We start from the raw sequence: 27,654 nt of genomic DNA, 5'->3' as shown, positions 1-27,654 counted from the left end.
TGAATCTGTTCTTCACCCTTTGTCCTGTTTTGATGTTCTAAAACTAATGTTTCCTAGTCATAAGTGAGTCCTCCTCAAACACTTCTACAACATACAGTCACTTTTTATTGTTTGTGTGCTGGACGTTGTGTGCAGAGCTTTTTTTAATAAACAATTTATGGTGTTAGAAAACGTTGTGTTCATCCTACCTGGTTTATCTGCAGTGAAGATACTTATTAACATGTGTGTAGTTCGACAGCCAAGTCTAAGAGACAAACTTACAGGGGTGTCTAGAAAAAACATTATATTTTTGGGAAATTATTTATTTATTGTAAACAGAATTAACATTGATCCAAATCGATTCCTTCTTCATGCAATAGTGAGTGGAAACCTCGCTGTTGAAGGTCTTTAGAGATACTTGACAAATCATTCTTTAATTTATGAAAGAAAAACACAACAAAATAAAACGAGAAACTTCAGGCATTGTGGATTTTTTTGAATTATATAAAGCCTAAACCGCCAGTGTGTAAGTTTTAAGTGAAAGGGATCTATCGTAAGAAATTTTATATCAAATAATCCTAGTATTGTTTCTCATGAGTGCGTTTCATCTAAATTATACAAATTGTTCTTTTCTTTACCCTAGAATGGGCCCTTTATATTGAAATACTTTATATTTACACCAGTAGCGGGTTCTCTATATGGAGGCCGCCATGTTTCTTGTAGTAGCCCAGACTGTACAAACTAAGCCCCATTGAGTTTTTGTGACAACTGAAGGTGACCTCAGGTTCTCTTTTAATGTTTGGAAGGAGAAGATGAGGTGAGGGGTGTACAGCTGCAACATGCAACTTCACCACAAGATGTGCCTATATTCTACACACTGCAACTTTAAAGGATAAAAATATATTCAGTAGTTTGGATGTCAGATGCTATCTGTACTCTGCATGCAGTTCCTATAGGCAACAGCAGATAGGAGCAAATGATAACAAAGTACCACTACCAGTGTCTGTTTGGGCTCATGTTTTTAAGTATTTCAATACAAGTTAACACACAGTGATTCTGACACATTGCTGTGTAGAAAAAAACAACAACAAGGTATTATGAGCTTTAATATATAGATTTATTGGAGCATTTCTAACACATCTTCAAGACAAACGTCAATGTCCGTGCAAGGAATACTGTGCAGTAAACACTCGTTAGCTACTGTATAGTGTGAACAACAACATGAAATGTAACAGAATTGTTTCATAGCAGAGTTCAGTTAATGCTAATTCATTCATTCAGTTAGGTCTAAAGATGTTTCTCTGATGTATCCCCTTAAAAGGAACAGTTACACACTTTGCTAAAGATAATCCCTCACCACCACCAAGACTGAAACCACATACACTATCTCATGGTTAAATATGGTTTAAGCTTAGCTTAGCATAAAGGCTTATTGTGTGTTCATGTGGTATTGGAATAATCACAAAAAATTGTTACTGAAAATTTTCGCTGAACGCCATAGAAAGAAAGTCGTGAAACATTTGGAACTCAGGCAGAGTCGCTGATGCCATCACCTGTGAAATAATATTATTTTCCGAATAGCTATTGTAGATCGTATTATAAGCTTGTCAATTGTTAAACTTTTGTCACTTACAAACTGTATGTCTCTCTCTCACAGGCTACAGAGCATGAGACTTTTTAGCTGCACATATTGTACAATTATTTATGTGCAGGTCAAATCTGATCCTTTTTCTTTGCTTTTCATTCTTATGTAAATATTGTTAAAAAACATTTGGTATAAAGCCTCCATGTTTTTCACGGTCTTAACAGCTTCACAACTTGGGAAATTGAACTTTCAGAGGAGCAAGTCCTCGGCAGTTAAAACAGGGGGTAAAACCGGGTGTTGCCCACAGGTGTCCGTGCAGCCACACCTACCAATACAAAGCGAATATCACAAGTTCATCAGAGCCATCGAAGCCAGGCTGCATTTTGCCTCATCACAAAAGGGCTAATGTTTTACTCGCCCCTTGCTTGTTTGAAATTGAAGGAACAGGAAGTGAACAGGAGATTTTGCTGTGAAATATTTGCGTATGTGTGACCTCGCCCTGTTTCCAGCCTTTATGCAAACCTAAGCCAACGAGCATTGGCCACAGCTTCATTTTGAAAAGAAAAATATGAGACAGGAATCAAGTCTCAGCAAGAAAGAAAAAAGGAGTATTTCCCAAAGCGAATAGTCACTCATCAACGACACAGAAAGTTGTCCTTTGTGTATTTCATGTTTCCAGACATGTGGGGCAGAAAGCTGAGTCCTGATCTCACTTCACAGAGCGGCCCATCTTAGGAACTTCAGGATGTACTAAGGAAAAAACAAAGAGTTTGCATCATTTGAATTGTTTATCTGTAAAGTTAAGACAAAGATGTTTTCCTTACCATCTTTGGTAGGCTGTGACAGGCCAGGTCTTGCAGGCGGCCTGAGTTTGCTGGGGAGTTCGCTGCTGTCTCTGTAGTCTCTGGGTTTAGGAGTCTGGGGTTCCGGCATGCCAGGTCGGGACTTGGCCGGCAAAGGAGGTCGGCTATGTGCCGTCCCGCCATCAGAACGCGAGGGCACCACTGGTTTCTTTTGAGCTGAGGAATGTGAAATGCTGGGGATGGGAGTCTGAGACTTGTTCTCGGAGCAGGTGAAGGAGCGGATGCGTGGGGTGGGCACCGGGGGGCGGTCAGGGTCTCCATCTGGTGATTTGGAAATCGCAACGAATGGGTCCAGAAGTGTGAGGTTGCTCCGACCATGAGATTTTGCCATTGAATCGTACAGTGGGTTGTCAAACATCTCTGACATCTTCTCGTCCTCCTCCCTACGAGGCAAAGGACCATGATTTCATGTTATTTTAAGAGCATCTCAGTGACACCTTAGCACTTGTAGATGAACTCATGACATACCTCTTACATGAGATGAGAAAAAGCACATTATCTAACACTAAGTCATGCATTGTCAACACTGAGTACAAAAACAATATTTTGGTTGTGGCAAGCACTTCTACTGAGCCCCTGATGTCCCAAAAGATGATATTAGTTTACCTTGTGCGCACAAGTTACTTATTTTAGGAAGATGTTTGATTTTTGGATCTCTCAGATGCACACAGCCACCAGATTTGTACCATAGCTGGAGAAAACGTTTAGTTTTCACCTGGGAATGTCACACAACGAAATTATGGTTGCTCTTGCACAGAGACACAGAAGTATCAGGAATCATTTGCTGCTAACTTGAGAAATTAACAATCTCGTCAAAGCTTTAAAGGCAACTTAGTGTTGTCTTCAAAGCATACGCCAGTCAGGTCTTTACAACCCAGATATTAACTCTGTGTGCACAAAACTTATTTAACTTATGCGCGCAAAATAGAAAAACATCATCTTTTGGGACTTCAGGGGCTCCATACACTTCAGGTCATACTCTCTTGTCTTATCCTTGGCAGGCAGCGAAGGGCAGGTGCTTACACAAGTGTATGATGGAAAGATGGTAAAGAATACTGTGTCAGTAATAAAACTACAACAGATGTTGCATTGGATTAGTAACAGACACTTACATGGAACAGGGTTTCCCTGTGGGACTGCGTATGTTCATATTCTTGGAGTCCTTAACCCCCTGCCCGGCGGTTGCAAGAGTTTTTGGTGGCATGCTGTAACTCCAACCTTTATCCATCAGTTTCCCACTTTTGTAGGTCACTCCTGCGTAACTGGGGTTGGAGATATCATGTGCTAAGATATTTGCGCTCCTGTCAACAAACAGACAGAAAATATCACAGAGGGAAGTAACATGTCTGAGATATTCTTTAACCACAGAGACAAAAAATGGCTGACTTGTTGAGGTCGTTGCCTTTGCCTTTGGAGGTAACGGGGTCATCCTTTTCGATTTTGATGAAATCTGAAATCAGAGGAAATAAAAGGTTATGTTACAAGAGGCTGAAGATATTCAAGCCAAAGAATTTGTCTTTCACACATGAACACCGCAGAAGGAGGATCTCCACTCAGACAAGTGTTCAGGTGAAGGATGGTGCAGCAGGCAGAGGCGGGATGTTAAAAGGATGTTTGTATTCAGATATATATTTTCATTCTTATGGTTTGGTTTTGTTTCATGTCCTTCACATGTTAGATATGCCATTGACACACCCACTTGCTCACATTGAATCCTGTGGCTGATCTCCTGCTGTGTTCTCACACCGGCTCATTAGGACACTCTCAGGAGTTTTTACTAGGGGGCTGTCAGGATCAAATCTGGAGGAACTCCAAAGGCTCTTATTCCTACATTTGCCGTCTCACATACAGTTCCTGACATTATCCAGAGTGCAGTGCATTTCTCAAAGCAGCGTAAAGAAAGACGTTCCTGAGCTGCTTTCCGGACTCACCATACAACTTCTCGGTGGGTTTGCACTCAGAGGTCTGTAACTGGATCCCGCCTGTCATACTGCCCGTCTTCTCTCCGTGGTGAGTCAGTGTGACCTGGAATTCCGTGTAGCAGAACTGGGCAGCTCGCAGCGCAACGCAGCCCTCACCTTCGGAAACAACAGAGTAAAACCCTTTTTAGACATGATCTGCGGGTAACATCCAGAGAATTGGCTATAGAGTTTGCATTTCACACATGCACAACACAGCGAGAGGTTCTCTGCAAGGACGTGTTCACAACAGCAACAAATCTTCCGCATTATTCAGGCAGTGGAGCATATTGGAGGCATCATCAACCCCCCCCCCCCCCCCCCACTCGCTCGCAGTCAATCCAGCTGTGTTTGCACATCGGATTCTCCTGACTTTATACAGACTTTATACTATGATGCCAGGCGGAGAAAGTCTGAGGAGCCTCTCACTCGGACATTTACGTTTACACATGCACCTCCACTGGAGAAAATACGGAGGTTCGGCAGAGTACGGAGCTGAAAGGAGCTAAAGTCAACCGTGAGATACGTTTTGCTCGTTGCATCTACATCACAAACCGCGAGTAGCATCAGTACCGTATGACTCGTCACAGTCTGTGGACTTCACACAGATCAGGATGTGCTGGTCCAAGAGGTACTCAGGGTCAGAGATGATGGGGGTGAGCTTGAATAAAGAGAAAACAACATGAATGACTTTTGCCGGATGACACCATGAGGAACATTCAACACCAAACATTCACATCTTCACTTTACCGTCACTTGGTTGCCAAACCAAACTTTTATGGACCCATTTGAGTGCTCTGTGTTCTCTCCCTCTGACGTCTTCACAGTTTCTGCAGAGATTCAAAGAAACATGTTCTCATCATCTTCATCTATGTCAAACAAAATCAAAGAGAATCCAGTGAGTTATGGTCGATCGAAAAGACGAGACTCACTCTCCAAGCAGCTGGAGTGATACTCGATGAAGAACTTGGTCTTTGATTTGGTCAACAACGTGGCCACGCAGTTCATGATCTGTATCCCGCCTTGAGGCGCACTGTTTGGATCTGAACAAACAAACGATTAAATCATAGCACAGTTTCTAATGTGCAGTGAGGTATAGCTCGTAGCTGGTGATGGTACCTTGCTTAGAGACAAACTGTGAAGCAACTCCGACTTCAAACGAGGCAAATACAGGCGAGTGGTCACTTGTCATGATGTCATTGGTGCACCCTGCAAGTCAAGGTAATTGCAAAAGAGTAGTTACATAAAATATCATGAAAAAAATACAAATGTGTTGCACTTTATTAGATTTGCCCATATTTTCAAATATCTTGAAATATTTCCATTGAAAGAGTTTGTTATTTTACAAGGGGAATTAAAAACCTAAAGGTTGGGGTGGTAAGTTGTTTCTGAAACACTTTTTATCTTGTTTATTGAAATCGTCTTCACATCAATAAATGCTGCTGTCTGGAAAAAGGAGCAAAAGGCAGCATCTGTGGCCGTCGCAGGACTGTAACAAACATCAGCCATCATTTAATTTGATCTGAATGAAATGATTGGCTGGTGTACCTGTCTGTCACTAACCTGCCTGCCTGTTTGCACCCTGCCTATGCACTCACTTCTTCACAAGCCAGAAAGACATACACCTCTGAAGCAGAGACAATAGTCAGAAGTTAGCAAGCGAGTAACGGAAAAGTGGGCTTCTAACTGTCATCAGGTAGTGCACATTCATAGTGTAGCCTGCGCTTGCTCTCCAGGATGACCAACCCTAGCTTTAAGTTTTTATGCTTTGTTTTTTTATTAAGAACTGGGACAAGATTGCACTTTTAAAAACTGTTTTCTGTCTGTTGTACAAATATGTACTAACTGGCCAACATAATCATAAATATCTGCAATAAGATAATATTTGCATGTTCAGCTGCAAAACTGTGCACCGACTTAGAGAAGCTGTAATTTCAAGCACTGGTTGAAACTCATCAGGGGAACTCCTCACCGTATGCTTGGCAGACAACATGAACCAGAGGGTACGACTTCCGCAGGACACGATCACACCAGGAGGGTAAATTGTATTTTGTCTGTAGAGAGAAGTTTGTTATTTATACATAAATGCAGTATGTAACAGATGTCATGCCCAGGACAGGACAGGAAATCCAGTCTTCAGAAATGAGCTGTCTGCTGACTGCCGCTGGCTGACAGTTAAGAGTTGTTTGTCTTTGTACAGTGTATGTTGGCCCTGTGATACCAGTCCAGGGTGTACCCCGGCTCTCACCCTATGTCAGCTGGGATTTGCTCCAGCTCCCCCTGCAACCCTCAAAGAAAAAGCTGTATAGATAATTAATGGATGGATGTTTGTGACAATGACTGTGGAGGTCATGTCATCAATTTTCTATGAGCCAAGGCAAATCTCCACATGGACCTTTTAACCCAGATGACTTAAAGAAAAAACTGTGTTCTTTGTCAATTGAGATTTGTGTTGTTGTCGCTTTCTGAGCCCTCAGTGCCTGACAGGAGCTGTACGGGGAGAAGACATCTGACTCAGTCTAAACTTACCCCTGTGGCTTTGGCCTTTGTGTAGGCGTACTTCTCTCGCGTGTCTCTCTCAAAACGATAGGTTGGTGCAAACATGATTTCCTCCTCCTCTACAATCACAAAGAGAATCAACTATAAGTAATAAGAATGCCGACAATCAATAATGGCAAACAATAACCAGAAAAGAGCAGTTTTAGTCCGTGTAAGTCACACACACCATAAACTAACCTGCTGTACACTTTGTCTACATTTTCTAAGTTTGGCCATGGCTCACCAAAATGCAAAAAGACCTTTTCATCATTCATCTCCATGCCGAGCTGGTCTTTACAGAGGAGTTCCTGGTACTGCTGCTGTTTGATCTTTGTCACAATGTACTCAGCTTCCTGTGAAGGGGAACAAAGTGGTGACTTTCCTGCCTAAACGTGTTGGTAGCTCAGAGCTCAGACACTTGACAACCAGCACGATCTTTCATGCACGAGTCACTCAGGTACCGCGCGGCTGGATCTCCAACGTCTGGGTTTAAAGGGGACATATTATGCCCATTTTACCACAGTTGATATGGTTTCTTGGGGTCTTAATGAAATGTCTGTAACATATTTTGGTCAAAATACCACAAGGATCATTTAAAACAGCACCCTTTTTACCCTGTCTAAAACAACCCTCCTCAGATTGACCTGTTTTGAGGGCCCGGCCCCCCTCACCCCCGGTGAGCCTGGCTTTGAGAGCCCCAGCTCACCAGCGCAGCCCCGCAGTGGGAGCAGTGGGAGCAGTGGGAGCTTGAGCTGGTGCAGCAACAGCATCCTTCCACACTGTTGAGTCAACGTTTAGAGGTGATCCGGGGTCCCTTATTTATGCGGCCACTTAAATGTCTGACGGGTAGCAGTAGCGAGCTAACGCTAGCTGGGCTCCACTGGCCCGGTTAGCTCGCGAGCTAACGCTAGCCGGGGAGCCGGGCTCCCCTAGGGGAGCCCCTAAGGAGCTGGGCTCGCGAGCCCGGCTAGCGCTAGCTCGCGAGCTAACCGGGCCTACTATAGGCCTACTGTAGGCCTACTGGACTACAAAAGTGGAATTTTCATAATATGTCCCCTTTAAATTAAGGAAAAACTTCAGTAGATGGACATAAATAACACAGATTATATTAATATTTGAATTTACAGGTAAATACTAGGTAACTTAGTATTTTAAGTGCCTAGTTAAAATGTTGTAGCAAAAATAAATTTAGTTCTTTTTTTGTCCATATCCTTACAATGAAATGCATTCATCTCAACTTACTGTCGATGGGAATTCAACGCGGTAGTTCAAATCACCGAGCCAGAAGAGGTGGGTGAAGCGATTTGTGATGTCAAACGGATTTAGTTTCTTATCTCCCAGATTCAGAAATCGCAGGATGCTTGTGTAGTTTTGATTACGTCTGCAAATACAACAAAAAATAAGCATCAAATTAACAAAAACAATATATATGTGTGTGTGTGTGTGACTATTTTCTAATATTCTATGCATTTAAAGCAATCAATCAAATACCAAATGAAATCTGTTGCTTTTTGTAGTCGTGATTGGAACAAAAAATTTGCAATTGTTAAGGCCACAATTCCATTTTGTCTTAATGAGAGAAGACACATGGCTTTTTTTATCAAGTGATATTTGATCGCTTTTTTTTAGCAGAACAGTGAAAGTAAATTTAAATACAGATTTTGAGATTGCCCCGAAAACATTAAGATAATTCAAATTGTCTGCAAAAATAAACATTCTATTTAAATTGTTAATTTAAAAAAAATCTAAAGTGCTTGAGGCAGCAGCTGCACATGCTCAGTGAGTTTCAGCTCACTACATAAAATTAGATTATCATCATGTAAAGCACCACAAAGTTCTGTCATGTTGTATAATCTCTTGCATCAGATGCTGTAGCCAACAAAGTAAAGGTAACAAAGTCAGAAGGTTATCAGTAACAAAGTAAGCTGAACAATGCTATTTAGAGACAGTATACTTCTAGTTACATAAACCTCATCTTTAAGTGCGTGACTTTTGTCTTCATGAGGAGAGCAGATTAATTATTCACTGTGTGTCAAATTGAGAGAGAATTAAATAAAAAGTAAAATGAAAAATTACTTGAAAGATATGAGGGAGTATTGAGGTGATAAAAATAAATGTTCAATTTATTAATTTCAAGAATTGTAGTTAAATGATAAAAAATTCACAATATTCAAAGAAACACATATTATGTGAAGAAAGTCATATTTTACAAGAATGATCTTGTTGTATTTTTATCGCCAATTTCAACAAAAAAACGTTATACTACAAGAATAAAGTTTCAATTTAATTGCTGATTTGCATTAACAATTCAACTTTGATTATTTGTGAAACCACACGTATAATTTAACAAGATACTACACATTCCTCGTATTGACACAGGTGACAGGCTGAACTATGGATATTCCCAGTCTAACATGAAGTCTAAAGTTTTTGCTTTATTCTTTACTTGTAAAATTGTGATTTTCTTGTTGTTATTTTAAGATTTGTATGATTTTCAGATATAATTTTCCCTTTAAGTTGTTGTAAAAACATACGATGAGATAGTATACGTCTTTGTTCTCTTTATTATATTTATATAACTGTTGGTAAAAAGAGAACCCTTGAGTGTGCTTGTTTCTCTTCTCTTTTACATACTGACTGAAATTTAAAGGAACAGCTCTGATATCTAGCATTCTATTCTCTCATTTCTATTTGATCTCTTTTGTGTAGCAGCCTTGTGTTTGCTGAGATGAGTGTGTATAAAGTGAAGGAAACAGTTGAAGTTAACACAGGTAAAATGTTGTTGTTACACGGATGAAATGAGTATTGTTGTTGTTGAAGTGGGATCTGCTCCTGACCTGAGTTTCTTCTCACTTCCTGAGGTCAGGTGACTGTTGACAAAGCCAAAAGACGTCCCGTTGAACATGAAGGACACTCCCACTGCTCCCTTGTTTCCTAAGAAACAAATTCAACACTGAGGGCTGATTCTTCCAATAATTTTATGACACCTCATTAAATAGCTGGTGGAGAAGTGGACCTGTTTACCCAGTGTGTTGGCGATGCCAGTCTTCACACTGTCAGAGAAAAGGTGGGAGATCCTGTTCTCGTGCTCGGGCTTGGCCAGGACCACAATCCGAATGCTCCACAGCGTGTGAATTGCAACCTGGATGTTAGAAAATGGACGTGATGGATTAATGCTCTGCATCTGTATTCTGCTTGTTCTGCTTCACCCTCACTCACCTGTTTGAAGCTGATGTTGGTGATGTTCCTCAGGACTCCTTTCAGTGTGTCTGCCCACTCCCTCTCATTCAAAGGATCCTCCTGCGTCCCAATGACATAAAAATCATGTGGGATGTGATCTGCCGTGTCGTCTCGTGTCTTTCCTTGGCCTTTACACTGAAACCAGGATTTCATGTTGTGGGGAGGGCCGGCGTTTCCTGCAGGTTCATAGAAACGACTTTTACTGTAGACACTTGGTCAGTCATGAATTCTAATTCATTCAACCTGTAACTGTATCTTAATCCATGTGTGCATCATCAGATGCATCATATATATATATAGTCCTTATTAAAAACAGTCCTCATATACAATCCTTATTTTTTGCACTACATATAGTAAATTGCTATTTAGTAAACCAGAGTGACTTTATACCATTTATACATAATACATACAATGTTTTGTAGTCATATTGCATCCCATACCTCCCTATATACTAACGGTCGATATATGCATATATACTGTAAGTATACATACATGCATAAAGATAGTTTACTCTGAGTGCAGGTATGGCATGTGAGGCTGCCATTTTTTGTCTACACATCTGTCGACACTTGCATATCGCATTAACATTTTTTTTCACATGTTTGTAAATCTGATTATAGACAGATACTAAATACACATTTGCAGATTCTTGTACGCATTTGGAGATCTCAATAGGCATTTACAAATCTGATTATGCACACACGGATTGAGATTTAGTTTCACAACTCTCTCTAACATTATTACCCATGTTCCAGGTGCCAACAAACACAGAGATCATGTCCGGTTCAGGTTTCCCAGAGTGTTTGTTCTTCATTTGCTGAAGCAGTTGGCAAAATCCCTCTCTTTTCTGATGAGAAACATTGAAAAACACTGATGTTTAAAAACCCAGAAGCCATGTTTTCTCAAGCTTTGGGAAACTATCTCCTGCTTAAATACATTAGTTTTTGCTAAATATAAAAAGTCACTTGTTTGAATTTGGCAGATTTTTATGTTAAAAAGTTCATGTCTGTGCACCAATCAGGATATGTCCATCTTGAAGTCAAATGGGAAGACAGTTGTTAATATTAGCTCTTGAACAGACTGAAGTTAATCCAATCTCATCAATGAATATATGATTTTGATACTCAATATGAAAATGGTGCCATGAGGTTACCTTTGTGTCGTCAAACACAAACTCTTTACGCAAAACCTTCTCTTTCTCTGTCTCCACCACGATGACAAGTTTGGTGTGCATTTTCTGAGATTTCACCAACTGCAGGACTGAAAACGAATCAGAGTTTATTATTAAAAACAGAGTAATGTTTATGGTCTACAGCAGTTAATTAACACGACTAGGGCCATTCCAGCAGCTCTAGAACACTACTAGTAGGCATCATGTTTCTCAGCGTTAAATGTTACAGTCGCCATGAAAACAAGCTAACAATGACAATGAACACAATGGGGTTTAGCACATCTGATGATAACATGCACACCATCTTGGTTTAGCATGCTAGCAGGCTAACCTAATGCTAATCACAAAGTGCTCGGTTCAGTTTATTGGTAGTTGGCAACCAATGTTAACGTGCATTACCAAACCTCAAACTGTAGGTTTGGCCAATGTCCATACTTTTCTGGTAATAGGTCATAAAACCAAATACTGGACAAATTTAACAAAAACGAATTGTTCAAGAAATTTTTATAAAATTCTAGAGCCGCCCAATGATCCAGAGCCAAAATTGATTGGGTTCTTTCATGACCCATGCTGCATTCTTTCACTAAGATTTGCAGTAATCCGTCCGGTAGTTTTTGCAATATCTTGTTTACAAACAAACAAACCAACAAACAAACGAAATGGTACAAATGTGAATTTTATGGTGGTGCTGTAGGTTGAGTTGGAGAATCACCCAACTCATTCATCATGATAAATGAGATCATTGTGATATTTCAGTGTGCAGCAAAGCAGTGGACCGTTTGACCATCACCTGAACTACACTGCGTGAAGGGCTTAAAACCGATACAAAGGAATGAGGTTGAATCACTTACTTTTATTGTGCACAAAGTATTTGTCTTCAGGTCCATCCTTGGACTTCTTGAAGAAAAGCTTCCCACTTTCTACATCCACTTTCAGTGACATCTTTGTGGGAATACCAAGGGATTCTTGCTTGACCTGAGAGTGAAAGAGGGAAAATGATGAAATGAGCTGCAAACTCTTGATATTAATACAATAACTCATTCAGAAAAGCACCTCAAACATGACAAGCGGGATGAGAGACTTCCTGTGACCTCCTTCCAGTCCAACAGACTCAAAGATAGAAAACCTTGCCTGGAAAAAAATAGAGAAGATGGTTTACATCTAGAACATCATCTGTTGACTTGTCAGAGATGAGTCATGGTATGTTACCTTATCTTCTATGGAGTAGAGCAGTTTTGTCAGTTGCTCAAGCCTAAAGGACAAAGACTGACCTGAGTCGACAGAAATCTGAAAAAAGAAACGGCTAATGATGATTAGGACTTTTTTTTTTTTTTTTTTTTTTTTTTTACCTTTTCATGACAAGAGCAAGTGAAACAGGAAATGTGTTGACATGAACAACTAAATATTTACGGTAAAAATATCTACACTAAACAACAGCAGTTGTTAGGGAAAAATCTAAAAAACATCTTCTTTGGGTTGCGTTCGGTTTATTGACGGGAGGCAGCCAACGTCAAGGTTCATCATCCACTGCATCTCCCATCCCCCTAATACTTGTGGGGCCGATGGCAACCTGCTGTGCTGGAGGGTGAATCACAGTTATCTAAGCCATATTAAAAAAATTTGTCCAGTCTTGTCTCTTTCAGATAATGGTGCATACTCCCTATACCAAAGGTAAATACTATTTCAAAGCTCAGTTCATCCAACTCCATACTTTGCATTTTCCCTCTTTAGCTTTTCTCATTCTTTACCAATGACTCCTTTATTTGGCAGTAGCCACATAATCCTGTTGGATGTTTGTTTATTAAGTGCAGTGTATTATTGTGTCTAGTATGTTCTATCCTGAGCCTAGTCAAAATATTGTCCTCTTTGGTCCTTTTGCTGTCCTCATTGTGCTCACTTCCTGCTCTACTGCTTAAATGCCTCTCCCTTTTTGAGCTACATCTAAGCAATGCTGCCATTTGTTAATAATGTTTCCTTTGACTATTGTTTTTGCCTCTAATTTACTAAGTGAAATGTGTGCCTAGCCAATTAATCCACCCCTTCATTGCCCTTTATTTCTCTGTGTGCTGATATCCACATGAGAGTGGTCACTATATTTATATGTAGAAATTTATACAGGATCTCAAATATCTCATTAACTAAATCTAACCTACTGCTAGATGAAAATGACTTTAACGACATTAATGATGAGCATGTGTCTGTACACAAAACAGCCTTCCTGATTTGTAACTCTTCAAACTAGTCTAATGCTGCCACAATCTCCTGCTCACTGAAATGTTCAATTCAGGTATACTGAGACCAAAACCTTTTCTTCCTGTAATAAGATCTTTGGATCCATCTGTATATACTGTAACTCTTCTTCTTCTGGTTTCTTAGTAGGTGGCAACAACCATCAAGGTGAGTTACCGCCAGCCACTGTGTGTTTTAATATCATACTGCTCTTCCTTCTTTCCTATTCGGTACTGTATCCCTTAATTCGTTTTCAAACATGACCTCTGGGTAAAATCAGGAGAATTGGTTACGGAGTTTACCCAGACTTTGCCTTTCAAACATGCACAACACAGCGGGAGGTTCTCTGCACATTACGCATTAACAACAGTAACAAATCCTCGGCATTAATCAGGTGAGATGTGGAGCAGCCGGGAACAGCAGGCAGAAGCAGGAAGTGACATATGAACTTCACTGTGAGGATCACGTGATTTTGTTTACAACGCCCCGACACCGCCTTTGATGATGCTACAATGCTACAATGCAAGCCTCCAAGACTGCGAGCAGGTCCAGCAACTGAAGCAGGATGTCAGCAGCAGCCTTAAGAACTTCCCCTGACCAGAGTCAAGAACACGGAGAGACTTATCAACTACGTGAGAAAGTGGTTCGGAGTCTGAGGACGACGGAGCACCATCCTGAAGCTGCAAGTCTTGTAAAGGATTTTAAATTCACCAAGACAAGACTGGATACGACCCTCTCAGAGTCCAGAGATACAGGATCTCTACTGGATGCTGATTATTACAGTTTTTCGTTAGTTGTGGAGAACAAGATGTTGAGAATAACTCAACCGAAAAACAAAAATCAAGTCCATTTAAAAAGACATGGAGCAGAGAGCTGAAATCGAACTTGAGGATGCTGCAACCAGGTGAGCCATTGGGAGCACTGTGATAGGTAATTTTTTTTTCGTGGGATGATACTTAGGTAAAGGAGGAATGATGCTACCCACTTGCTTTGGACATTGGCCAACTCCTGGGCAGAGCTGTTGGTCCAGTGCTTTACTGAAGACTTCCAGAGACGGCAAAACATGGGAAATGTCACTGGCTCACAAAAAAGATCAGAGCATGGTTAAATCAGCACCCCACTGAATATCATAGATTATATGATATATTCTGTTGACTGGTAATTCTACCTGTATAGATTCTTGCAGATTGACATCATTAGCTTCTTTAGTCCGGGGAGGTTGGGGTTACCGTTCTGTATTTGTTCAACATCCAAGCAGATTGAAGTCCTGAAATATTCTTGGATGGCCTTTTGATGCTCGTCCGGTATCCTGGAAACATACGTAACGATGGAAAACGTTAAACACTGTTATCTCATATTCCACATTTTATCCAGTTTCAAATAACTGCGTATAATCATAGGAATTATGTTTCTATCCACCTCATATTGTCCTAAATTAAAAAGTCTGCATGATGAATTATCTATAGAAAGTTACCACATTTAATATAGTCAAACGTGACCTTACACGGACAGGTCGATACTCTGCAGTCTCATCTGGAAGGTTTCTGATAGAGATTTGCAGGGCTGTTCAGAGGACTTGGAGTCACTGTCCTTCACATCGTTGGTGGAGAAGTTCCTGGGTGGAAGCTGCGGTGGAAGACTGTTGGACTCTGCAGCAAAATGAAAAAAAAACACATTGAGGATTGGTTGACATCCATGACAGGCACACATTTTGTTTTAAAGTATTGCCACTGTTTCGATGAAGTGAAGGGGTTTGACCTTGCTCCTCGTCCAGCTCCTCTTCCCCCTGGACGGCGTACTGCAGATGTGTGACCAGACCCATGTTGGGATTGTAATATGCCTCCACCAGCTCAGGCAGAACAGTGAAGAACCTGATAGGAACTCCTTCAGATGCCTGGAGAGCAGATCACAGCAGGGAACATGGTTTGATGATGTCTCTTGAGGCTCATTTTAGGCATGTTTAAGGTGACCTCAAGTGACACTTGTTTCCATTGTTCTGAGCTCCTTTTCCTTTTTAAGGGGAAACCGGGTGACACAACCCTCAAGTGCTACTTCCCGTATTATGTCTGATATGTCTATTTGTTTGTGTGCAGTTTCTTCCAACAGGCTATAACTGCATTCCTTTCATCATCTGAGCTCCTTGAGCAGTGTGTCAGACTCTGGTGTTTTTATATCCTTGATGAGGATAAATGTAGCCCATGGCTATACTTAAAAACTATGAAGGGAGAGTGGAGAGTAAATGTGGAGCAGTATCAGAGGTACTAGGTAAGCAGGGGCCCTGGACCTTAATATCAGTCTCGAGACTCAACACAGGGATGATTTTGAATGAACCTATATAAGAACACATAATCTGCAGTTCGAAGTAGTTTGACAGTTACAATACAGCATACAAATATCCTTAAAATAATAAACACACCACCATGGAGTGAAGAGAAAAATGGAAGGCTCGATCCCGCTCAAAGATCCCTATGTTGGCTCACCATCCATTTAACTGGAATCTCTATTCTTTGGTGGATATCCTTTCTTGCACCGGAAGATTTGTCTCATACGAAAGAACCTGACCACTGAACCTTCCAACAGGTCAGTAGAGTTATCTTACACTTCCATGAAAGATTTCAGACCAGAGAATCTGAGCAAAGCAGGTATACTGATTGTAGCGTGGGCAGCAAGATGGTACACATAATAAAAAAAAACTCTCCACTGAGTAGATTGACCAGGAAGGAGGGCTGGGTCCCTCCCCCTACTGGCTAGGTAATGTCACAGCAGGTCGCCCAATTAGCCCACTGCACTGTCATTGAAAGTATTCATCTTTATAGCACTTACATAATATACAATATTGCTCCCCTCAAGAGTATATTTTCATTACTGTTCTAGCGTGGGCTACTTTACATATATTATTCCCCAAACATTCAGTTTATGTTCCTACTAGTACTTATAAACAAAGACTCATGGTTTTGTCCTAATTTGTCCTCCTCATGTGAGGCCCATTTAATAGTTAACCTACTGTGAGCTCCAGGACTTTTATTTTGACATCTTAAATTCTATCTCCCCAATAATTTTAACTTCATGGTGTTATCAGAAATTAATTTAAAAAAAAAAAGCCTGCAAGATTGTGAATTTTGAATGTACATAAACGATCCAACATATCCTAATATTGGGCTCTGTGACTCTCAGACTATATCTGCTGCATCAGAACAGAGGATTCTTGAGGTTCTAACATTTAAACTGAAACTTATTGTTCCTCAATAAGCCTCCAAACAGCTGCATATATTTAAATAGCTTTTTTAAATTAAACAGGAAATGGGACCAACATGTACAATAACTATATACCATGTGTACCTATACAAAGTGACAGAGCTGACTTTTTACATAGCAGTACTCAGGTGGACCAAAATCTAACCTGCAGGAACACCATAGTGATAGTACTGGATGATCACAGGTTTCCTTCTATTCTATATTTGGTCCCATTTTGTGCAATTGTGTATCAAGATTGTTTGTGTATGTGCATGCTATGTGATTCTACTTTCATCTTGTCTACTCTCCTTTTTATATCTCATACAGCATAGTGTACACTGGACCATACTTCAATGATGCGGCGCTACAATTCTTTGCAGCAGCAACATTTATTGACCCATGTCAAGACATTTACTCTCATGTATTTACATAGGCAGTCAGATTCTCTTAGCACCGCAGTTACCTTTCCCTAATTCTCCTTCAGTTCATTCCTTGACCTCACCACTGTTATCCTTCAGGGTCACTGAAAAGGACTTCTTTCTTTTGCACCACAACCTTCTATTTTAATTAATTATATGCCCATGAAACCTCGTTATGTCTTTACAAAGTTAAGTCTAAATTATGTTACACCCATTATAAGTCACAAGCTCAAGCTGTTTTCACTTCCTCCAGGTGGGCGTAATGTTTTCACAACTGAGTTACATATCAAGGGTAAAAATAGACAGCTATCAATCCAGTAAAGCTTCTCCTGGTGTGTAGATCTAAAGCAGGTTCTTGGTTCTTGTACCTTGGCAAAACCATTCCGCATAAATAATCGTTTGTAAACAAGGCAAAACCTGTCTTTTTGCCTCAGGGCTTCATTGGCCCTTCAGTCTTGACTGGATGCAAAATATGAGTATACTTTTTCATCGAAGCCCCAGCATAAACACTATGACATACCTGTCTCATAAAAATATAAATGTCAGCGCATCACAGACCCACAGTTGTTGGTCTGTGGTAGGTATTTCTGACATTAGAACTGTTGCCATCTAAAAGCAGGTCAGATGTGTTTTCATTCAATCATTCAGACCGTCACTTTCAGCGTTTTACATTATTACATTACATATCATTTAGCAGATGCTTCTATCCAAAGCAACTTACAATAAATGCATTCAACCATGAGGGTACAAACCCAGAACAGCAAGAATCATCAATTTGCTTTAAAAAGGCGCAACTAAACTTAATTATTTATGTTTTTTAAATAATGAAATAACAAGAGGTATGGTTCATGTTTAGTGGTTGTATTTAAGTCAGACTCTACAACCACGTTGCCCTAAGATCCTACATGTAAGCACAGGGGTAGTTGTGCTAAATGCTTACGTCAGCATGCTAATATGCTGATGTTTACTGGGTAATGTTTGTCTACTCTATTTACATCTTATGCCAGCATCATGGAAAAGGTCAGGTGATCACCAGAAAGACTCCATTGTGCTGATTCAGTTCATAGTTGTAAATATATTTCCCTAAAGGGCCAAAATATGAACCTGTTAATGGCAATTTAGAGAGAAGGAAGTGCTCGCCAAAGTTAGGAGAATGGTTTAATCTTCTGGGGAACATGAATGAATAATATTATTCATATATCGGATTTTATTATTATTATTATTATTTGAATTGTTGCAGTTGATTGAACAAGATTGTCTATGCTAGAGGTTTAAATGTTACAAGCTAAAGATGAATTATTATGAACATGTCTAAATGTACATGCTGTGCATTATTAAGTAGCAGCTTCACAGGTTTATCATATTTCTGTGATATAAAAGGTGAAATATCCCTTTGTCTTCACCGATAACAACTCATTTGACTTTAGATCAGAGTAATTATGACATCAAACAGTGAACCCACCTGGACAGAGAGCTTCTTATCCTCATTTGGCAGGATCCTGTATGTGTACACACAGTTCTGGTATCTGCGGTTGAAATCATAAAATGCAAATGTGTGTAACAGGAAAATAACATGACTGTGGGGTACAGAGAAATGATGGCTGCTCTATTCATTGCATTGAACCCGCATCGTTACAGTTTGAATGAGGGTTGCACCATGACGAATATTATGAGCTGCAGAAATGTGTTGCTTTGTGTAGCATCCAAATGTAGTGGACCTGGGCTTATGTTGCAGTGCATGTGTGCAAACAAGTAGAATACAGTGTGATACAGGTAGATGTACTATAACCTTTAATGATATAATCATTTCATCCGATGTGACATTTTTCATCTCTTAATGATTTAAACATGCAGTATTTCATCTATTAGTTCTCACTCAGCTTACGTTGCATGGTGTAAGGGTTTCATAAGCGAGGAACACAAATCATTATCTGTTCTGTGAACGTGCAACAATATAAACCATCTTTGTTAGAAAGCAAATGTTAGAAATAATGAATGTCTACTTACAGAACACAGAGGGCATATGCTCCCTGTATGGACTCACTGTCCCGGATAAGGAAGCTGCCATCTCTTGCTGCTTTAGACAGTAGATCCTCAGCTTTGGAACGAGTGATATTGCTATGGTACCATGGCTGACTACTTTGCATCCTGTCTTTCATCCCAGACCCTTGAACTCAAGAGTTTTGCAGCTGACCTCAAACAATATTCCAGCAAAACCCAAACACCGACTCAGTTTTTCGCCCGGGCAAAGTTTTACCTCCTCATTGTGTGTAACTTCTACAAGTCCATTCTTTCATGTGTTCATCCCCTGTCTCGCAAAGCTGTAAAAGGAAGCTGCGACAAGCTCAGAGCAGAACTTCCTCATTTGAGTCGAGAGGAGGGCCGTGGAGCCTGCACTCTGACTAATGTATGACAAATCCACAGAGCTGACAATTAAATAAAGACTTACAAAAAGTTTGTCTATTTACTTGATTTAATGATAAACCAACGTACCTACAGCTCCGTGGTTTTGTGGACACCTGTTTGTCGACTGTCCAAAAAACTGTGGAAAAACTCAAACTGAAAGTTAAAAAGGGAAGTACCCAAAAAAGGCAAATTCTTACTGGTCGAAGTGAAAGAAATTACTGATAGAATTGTTAAATAAATAAATTCACAATACAAGATTCCTCATTGAGGTTTTCAGAATAATGTTTGCAGCTCAAATGAACTCTGTCCTTCCACCTAAACTGAACCAGGACCAGACCTGAGGACCAGGACCAGACCTGAGTCTGTCTGCTAACGTTTCACCTCATATGATTCAGGAGAGCTCTGGGCTTTGCTGTAATATTCACACATACAGGAAATACAAGTTCAGAGTAGTTTGCCATATTCATGTGATGGACAGGAAGTCTTGCAGAAATATGAGGAGGAAAATAAGCAGCTCATAAACCACAACACGGGTCACATGACACAAAAAGAGAACTACACGTCGACAAGGCGCTGCAGCTTCGGCGGTTTCTGTCCCCACACTTACTTGAAATAGGTTTGCCACTTTCACAGAGAGCAAGTCGCAGACATGCCGTGACAGCGGACAAAAGAACAGACGTGAATTTACACTTTTGCTTTCAGGACATGACAGCTGTTGGGTGGAGTTCGCATAATTTTTTATGTAAAAGCACTTTATAAAAACATTGCAGCATATTACAGCATTGAAAAACACATTATTGATACAAAAAAAGAAAATGAGTCAGTACTGGTCATAGAAGTAAACTTGTGGATCACTCCTGCAGTGAGAGTTGCACGGTAGCTTTTCTTCTGCGGCATGATTTTGTAATAGCAATGACATTGCATGAATTATATTTCTGTCTCAATTTTTTTTGCAGATGATGAATAAACTGACTCACAGTAAAATAGGGAGTATTATTTGTCATGCAACATTATGATATCACAGTATAACAAGGGCAAGACCATATTTCATATAAGAGTTAGGAAGCAGGATAATGGAGAATATATGTACAATCAAGATTTGTCAAGCAGAACAAGGTTAACATGTCACTGGGGTCTTCCAGCAATGTAAACAACAATGGAAAATATATATATATATACATACATTTGTAATTTGATTTTAAAATACTTATATTTAAACAAGACTAAGGGCTCTATTGTTATAAGCGCATAGTGTTGGTTGCTAATGACACAAATGTCTTCATTCCAAATCCACTTTTGCTAGTTTAACAGTGGAATAGAGGCTGCTGCACCATAAAACCATGGTTTATAAAAGGTTTTCACTCTTTTAATAAAATAATCATGGGTTTGTTGGAGGCATAACATGCAATAAACCAATGAGAGTGACATCTCCCATGGCCTTTAGAAGCTTGGTGCACTTACATCTCAGTGGATTTTTACTATAACAGCACTTTTGCCAGATAGGAAGAGCGAGTGCTTCGGAGAAAAGAGATCTACTTGAATAAAAAGTGAAAGTGTGTCACAAGAAGAGTATATGTACCTGGTCGTACATTACCATCTTAATGATGCACCCTTTAAATAACTTTGACTCCCTGTTTATGTTGTGTCCAATGGCCTTGAGATTGTAATACACCCGACCACACCTAATTTTAATACCAATATTATTACCCTACCTGGGTTTCGTACAGAACTAATAAATCCTTGACGGAAACAGGGTTGCTCACGCACACGAACAAAGGTCACAGGTGAACAGACTAAAGAACGAAATATAAGTATGTAATTGAGTAATTAAGTGTACGCCACAACTGCAGCTGAAAGTCTGACAGTATGTATGGTAAATACATAATGACTGATAGCTTGAGCACATGGCAAATAGTGCTGTACTAGTTCTGCAGCTATACAATACAACAATGGAGTAAAACACAAAGTATGAGATCTCTTGTATTATTATGACAATTGAAATATATTTTGGGTTCATTATGAAACTGTGGGAGGATTAATAAGAATATAGCGGGTCACCACTGTCTAGGTTATTAATGGGAAACACTAAAACTAACAATCTTATGTTTATCACGTACAATGTTTACAATGTGCGGTGTCATAGTTTGGAACATTATCAAGCTAACATTGGCTATCTGGTACTTAACTTTTTTCTGGGTCCCAAATCAAGCACTGGTGATAATCCTCTAATACATCATGGATGTCTTTTAAGGACAATCTATATAAAAGTTGGGAGATAATTACAGCTTGACTAAAATGTTGGACTGACTGAAAAACACTAAAGATAAGAAACATTAATGTGTATGTGTAGTGGATTAAAAACTTGAAAAATGCAGTAAAAGTTTACTATGTACATACTTAGTATCTTAGTATAGTATTACTTTCTTTTCCTCCTATCTGGGATAAACTTTGGCTTTATATTTTGGACTAACTTCTCTGTTGATGGATGACAGCGCCGGGTAGCAAAAGCAGAATCAGCCGAATGATGTTTAAGCCGATTTCCAGCAACCAGCTTCATACTCACAGACTATGATGCATGAAGTTTCAGGGCTGTCACATCATATGACTTATACTTTTCAACAATCAAACAGAAATAAGAGTGGGATTTTGGAGGCACAACAAAACACAGAATGAGCTGGAACAAATACCAAGTATAAACAAACAGTATTCACACAGTATAAACACCTTGTTTGCACTTATTTGTCTTATAGTGTAGTAAAACACGGGATTCCCACATTCCACAAAATGGGATCTTTGAATATAAAATATGATAAACACTCTACTGGCCAATGACTATGACTTGTTATGTTTAAATAGATTTCACAAATCTCTGTCTCAATCCACATATTGTGATGACTTCTCCCCCTTCCTGCATTCACACAGATCACTTCAGATAAAATTTGTAATGGTTCTGTAAAATGGGCACAGGGTGGACACTGGAACAGGGCTTTAAATTCAGGCTATAGAGGCAACTGTGTTACATCAACTTCATTTCAGAATAAGCCGCAGCCTTCTTTTAGGCAAAGGCAACAGTCAGTCCAATTTTGGTTGTGTTGGAAAAGCATTGAGTCCACACAGTGCTCCGGATCAAATCCCTCAGAACTCTGACTTGGCGCTCACAGAGCTCTCATGTGTTCCTTTTAAATCTCCACTGGTGGCTCCTGACACTCCTGACCTGTCTTTGCAAAACATTTGTTTTAGAGTCCCGCGGAACTTCTTGGCCCCAAACACGTACACCAGTGGGTCCATAGCACCGTTCAGACACGTGAGGCACGAGGTGAGGCGGTTGGCCAACATCAGGCCCCTGCGTGTCTGACAGGACGTGTCAACGTGTCCGTACCCCAGGATGAAGGTGGCCCTGCTCACATGATAAGGCAGGAAACAGACCACATAGATGAGGATTACCAGACTGATGGTCCGCAGGGCCCTCAGCTTGATAGCTGGCTCTAACCTGGAGCCCTGGTGCAGGCTGTGAATGATGAGCAGGTAGCAGGACAGGATGACGAAGAAAGGTGGGGTGAAGGCCACAGCCAGTGAGATGAGCGCCTTACGAGAAGCATTCTCTCTGTACAGCTGCTGACACACCGTCACACCATCCACCTCTCGAGTCTGGTGGGTGACGAGCAATGGCAACATGGAGACAGTGACCAGGGCCCAGAGAGAGAAGCTGATGATGTGAGCGTAACGAGCACGACGAACCTTCAGTGACCTCACAGCATGGACCACAGCCAGGTAGCGGTCGGCAGCCACACAGGCCAGAAAGTACAGGCTCGCATACATGTTTACGTAAAACAAAAAGCCAACCACTCTGCAGGGCACCTCGCCAAAGGGCCAGTGGCCCCCAGTGAGGTGGTAGGTGGCCCTCAGTGGGAGGATGATCACGTAGGACAAGTCTGCCACAGCCAGGTGCATCAAGAAGACATTAGCTGGAGAGGGAGCGCCACGCTGATGACAGAAGATCCACAGGGCCAAGCTGTTACCGTTCAGCGCCAGGAAGAAAATCAGGATGTAGAAGCATCCAAATAAAGTGTTCTCAGCTGTCGTCTCCACCGAAGCACAGACCAATGAATGATTGGACATAGCTGACTCCATAGTGTTGACTGGGAAGACATAAAAATGTATTATACAAACAGTTTTCAGGTAGAACTTTTCAAAACAAGTGCTTTTGATCTGTAGAATACTTAATTGTTAGTATTCTGTCAGCAAAGTACCCCGGTGACAGGAAGCCATAGCAGGCCAACCTCTGTCAACCACACACACTCTCACACACACTCTCTCTCACTCACACACACACACACACACACACACACACACACACACACACACACACACACACACACACACACACACACACACACACACACACACACACACACACACACACACACACACACACACACACACACACACACACACACACACACACTCTATACGCTTGGAGTGTTTGTCACAGTGCCAGTCTCACAAGGTAACAATGGATGGCAGTTTTCCTGACTAATGTGGACGAGCCCTGTGAGCGGATAACTACCTTATTCTGACTTTCTCTACATACATAAGTCCAGGAAGTCAAAGTCACTTCATCTACACTATTTTTTTAACATGTTATCTGACCTTGAAGTCTGACTTGACAAAAATAATTGTTTAATCAAGGTTGTCTGCTAAAGTCTCAGGAGCCTGCAAGAAATTGTACAGAGTGCAACAGAATGGCATGAATATTGTAATTATCTGATGTAGAATTACATCAGATAATTAGAAGATTGTGAAACAATTATTATTGTGCCAAATCATAATATACATTATCTCAAAGCACTTTAAACAGAAGGTCAAAAACTTGTTTTTTAATTAAAAAGAAACCTAACAGTTCTCACAATGAGCAGCACATTGGCGACCTTGGACAGAAAAGCTCCCTCAAAAAATGTGTTTTATTCATGATCATGTCAAGGAAACCTACAACACTACCCATAATCCTTAGGTGAAATAGTGACGTCGTTTTTTTTAGATGAAGACAAGTGTGTCCTAATCAGTATGAGGCTACTGTATATCCAAGAAGAAGTGCACTGGAAGTCACTAGAAAGGGATAATTTGCAATGTCATCTGGGATACATAGTTTTTTCGCAATTCATCTCGTACCTGGTCGACCTGGCTCCAGGCTTAAAACTCTTTTTATAAAGATTTACCGAAAAGTCAATGATCTAACGTCAGGGCTAAACAAAGCTAGTCTCTCTCTATCTATAGGGTACTCTGTCAGTATTCTACTTTTAAGAGTTATAGATACAGTGGAAACGCCCAAATAAACAGACATCTCCAACACTGTTAGAAAAATAGATTGTCTTTTCTTCCAACTATTTGGACACACCTTAAGAATGACCGAGGAATGACCATCCACCCTCTGTATGTTCAAGACCTAACTGTCCACCCTTTCTTATTTGTTTTATCTCTTCCTTTTCTGCTTGACCCGAACATCGACATACATCCGTGGGATGTCAATAATGGCAACGCTTCAAATGATTGAATCTCAGGAAAGGCTTCATCCAACACTAACTTGGCTATTTGTAGTAGACCCAAGAGAAATATTTAAACATCTGTAACAGGGATGAGCTCGTCATCCCACGCATAAGGCTGAAGGGAGCGTCCCAAATATACTTCCTAGATAAATAAACCAACAGTGATATGTGTTGAAATGATGCTGGGTCATTACAGTACCCCTTAACAGATTCCTCTAAATCTCTGTTTCACTGCCTCAGTGTCCAAACTGTTGGCCCATTAGGAACCAGTCAGATGTAGCAGCATGGCTCTTTTCAGAGGGTGTGCTGTGAATCCTGTGAGACCCACAACGAAGGGCGATTCCCAGCTCAGGCTCAGACACAGCGCACTCGGCATCTATTCAGTCCTTCCTTAGAAAAGAGCTGCAGTCCCACTGGGGATAAGAAACGAGGAGCAGTGCAAAAGAATGTAAAAGCTTCCATAAATACAGAACCCAGGGCGATAATCCTGAAGAGAGACAATCCTGACATGTGCCTTCATCACAATGATCTGGGTAAGCAGATCTGTGCAGGCATTCTTATGTGATACGTGTCGGCAACAAGAAGCGGCTGAGCATCCTGGCACCGGTCCTTTTCAGAGATTAGTGGTGTCAAACCTGCAGCAGATGTAATGTGTTCAATTTTCTTTTGTTCCAGCCTGTCACAGTAAAACCACGGCATACAGTAAGTGTGACATTTTGAAATTGGATTAATGCAAATCCACCTGATAGTCATCTTTCTATTCTTAAAAAGCCCATGACAGATATTCAACACGTTTCAGCAAAATCTGTCAAAATTCTGAGCTGAGTTTTAGGATTTACATGATGAAAGGGAAACATTTGCATGATAAATACCTGCTACTACTGTATGGCAGTTCTGCTATCAAAGATCCTGGTGCTATTTAAAAATCGTTTTTTCAGTGAAATAGTGAAGGGGATTGATTGTGGTACTGGACTTTTTGTAAAGTTATCAAACATTTAAAAAATCTCTGTTGCTTTATCTAAATATTAGGTCAATAAAAGACTTACCCGAGGTCCAGAGCTCCCGACTTCCTCAGGCAGGAGAAAAAAAATTGGTCTCTTCAGGAGCAAATCAGAGTGGACAACAATCAGCGCAGGAGCAAATAGTTGTACAGCAGTTGTAAGTGCAGCCTGGGAGTTTGTCTGCTGAGCTGTGGACGAACTGAAGCCCTGCCACAAAGAATGCTGTCCTATAACCTCCCTTTCTCTCCCTCAAGATGCTCTTGGGAATAAGACTGTAGCTCTTTTTGTGTCTCAACAAATTTGATAACAGTGAGGGAGTCCTGATGGGAGCCTTTCATTTGAACCTTGACCCCGCCCTTTCTTTCCCCATACCCCTCTCCTCAGAGAGCCACTTGTGCGCTCCACAATAGCCTGAGTCAGAATAAGCGGCACATTTTAGCAGCGGGGAGAAGAATGGCATGCCTCAGTCGCAATGAGACGTCGGGTATGACTCCATGGAAACAGGGTCTAGTGGTGCTCCGAGTGCCTTTACCATGAACCCCCACTATGCAACTGATAGATAGTAGATAGACTGTGTTGTCAATTGAGAATTTTATGACTAAAGTCTCAGAGATTATCTTTTGTCGATGGTCAGTAAAGTTCTAAAGAGGGCCCCATGCCCTATGGGAGAGCAAGTGAAAAACAGGAGAAGGGAGGGGGGGGGGGGGGGGGGGGGGGACGCTTGGAGGAAACAGAGGCCCTTGTTGCTCTCTTGCCTCCTGGGGGCATCCTGAATTGGAATGCCCAAAATAATCACTCACGCAGACATCAGACAGATGTGGAGAGAAGACCCACTGGCTGAGAGGGGATAATATTTCTTTCATACGAGGACTCCACAGCTGTGTGTCAGATACATGGGCGCTTTCTATTCTTTGTATCATCGATATGCAAATAGAATTCTGTAGACTTGAATGAGGCCACTATCCGTGCAGGGCTGTGGAGAAGCTTTGACATCAATACCCTGTTAATCTACTGCCAACTGCTAATTGGGACAGCCCCCTCTTTTGTTCGTCTACTCAGCTCTGTCTGCTTTGTGTCTTGTTACCCTGAAGCAAAAACAGTACCTCGTGTAAGTTAGTACTATCATAAATATATCATTCTTCTTACTGCTGTGAAGGTTCAAACAAAACAGAGTGTTTCTGTTCGCTGCAGAAACCCTGATAGAAAATAAGCAGCGCACAACATTTTAGGCAGTTTAACTCCACGACAGACTTAGAGTGAGGAACTCTTATTTGATAGTTTCTCCCTGAATGTATTTTCATATGAATGCAAAATGTAGATATTTACAGATTACTTATTCAAAGGTACAATAAGGAGTTTTTGACTACATCAGTGCTATGGAGCAATGTTTTTAACAGTGGGTCCCTCTTTGAATCAGAGCTATGACTGTGACCATGTTCCAGGGTGAGAATTTGTTAAGTTAACCTAATCATTATACAACATATGTGA

The 27,654-nt window shown here is 40.7% G+C and overlaps 2 protein-coding genes across 2 annotated transcripts; both read right to left on the bottom strand.

The window, feature by feature from the left end:
* Positions 1–1,074: 1,074 nt before the first annotated feature.
* inpp5d (inositol polyphosphate-5-phosphatase D) lies at positions 1,075–20,209 on the bottom strand. Its single transcript, XM_053429716.1, has 27 exons — positions 19,224–20,209; positions 18,679–18,742; positions 15,322–15,457; positions 15,068–15,212; positions 14,732–14,872; positions 14,549–14,639; positions 12,544–12,621; positions 12,388–12,465; positions 12,186–12,309; positions 11,317–11,423; positions 10,908–11,010; positions 10,143–10,339; positions 9,948–10,065; positions 9,761–9,857; positions 8,166–8,304; positions 7,168–7,276; positions 6,915–7,003; positions 6,358–6,439; positions 5,505–5,594; positions 5,318–5,428; positions 5,136–5,215; positions 4,959–5,046; positions 4,359–4,505; positions 3,814–3,877; positions 3,540–3,728; positions 2,389–2,810; positions 1,075–2,314 (listed from the first exon to the last, which is right to left on the bottom strand). Exons 1-27 carry the CDS (start codon positions 19,373–19,375, stop codon positions 2,274–2,276), a joined length of 3,282 nt encoding a protein of 1,093 aa, XP_053285691.1. The 5' UTR covers positions 19,376–20,209; the 3' UTR covers positions 1,075–2,273.
* Positions 20,210–20,428: 219 nt separating this feature from the next.
* On the bottom strand, positions 20,429–26,398 carry gpr17 (G protein-coupled receptor 17). The gene is made up of 2 exons (XM_053429715.1): positions 26,212–26,398; positions 20,429–23,761 (listed from the first exon to the last, which is right to left on the bottom strand). The coding sequence occupies exon 2, from the start codon at positions 23,751–23,753 to the stop codon at positions 22,758–22,760; it is 996 nt and encodes a 331-aa protein (XP_053285690.1). The 5' UTR covers positions 23,754–23,761; positions 26,212–26,398; the 3' UTR covers positions 20,429–22,757.
* Positions 26,399–27,654: the final 1,256 nt, after the last annotated feature.

The sequence above is a fragment of the Pleuronectes platessa genome, chromosome 9 (genome assembly GCF_947347685.1).
Source record: "Pleuronectes platessa chromosome 9, fPlePla1.1, whole genome shotgun sequence".
In the NCBI taxonomy this organism is placed as follows: domain Eukaryota; kingdom Metazoa; phylum Chordata; class Actinopteri; order Pleuronectiformes; family Pleuronectidae; genus Pleuronectes; species Pleuronectes platessa.
Note: the sequence above shows the minus strand (reverse complement) of the source record. Positions and strands in the feature narration are given on the sequence as shown.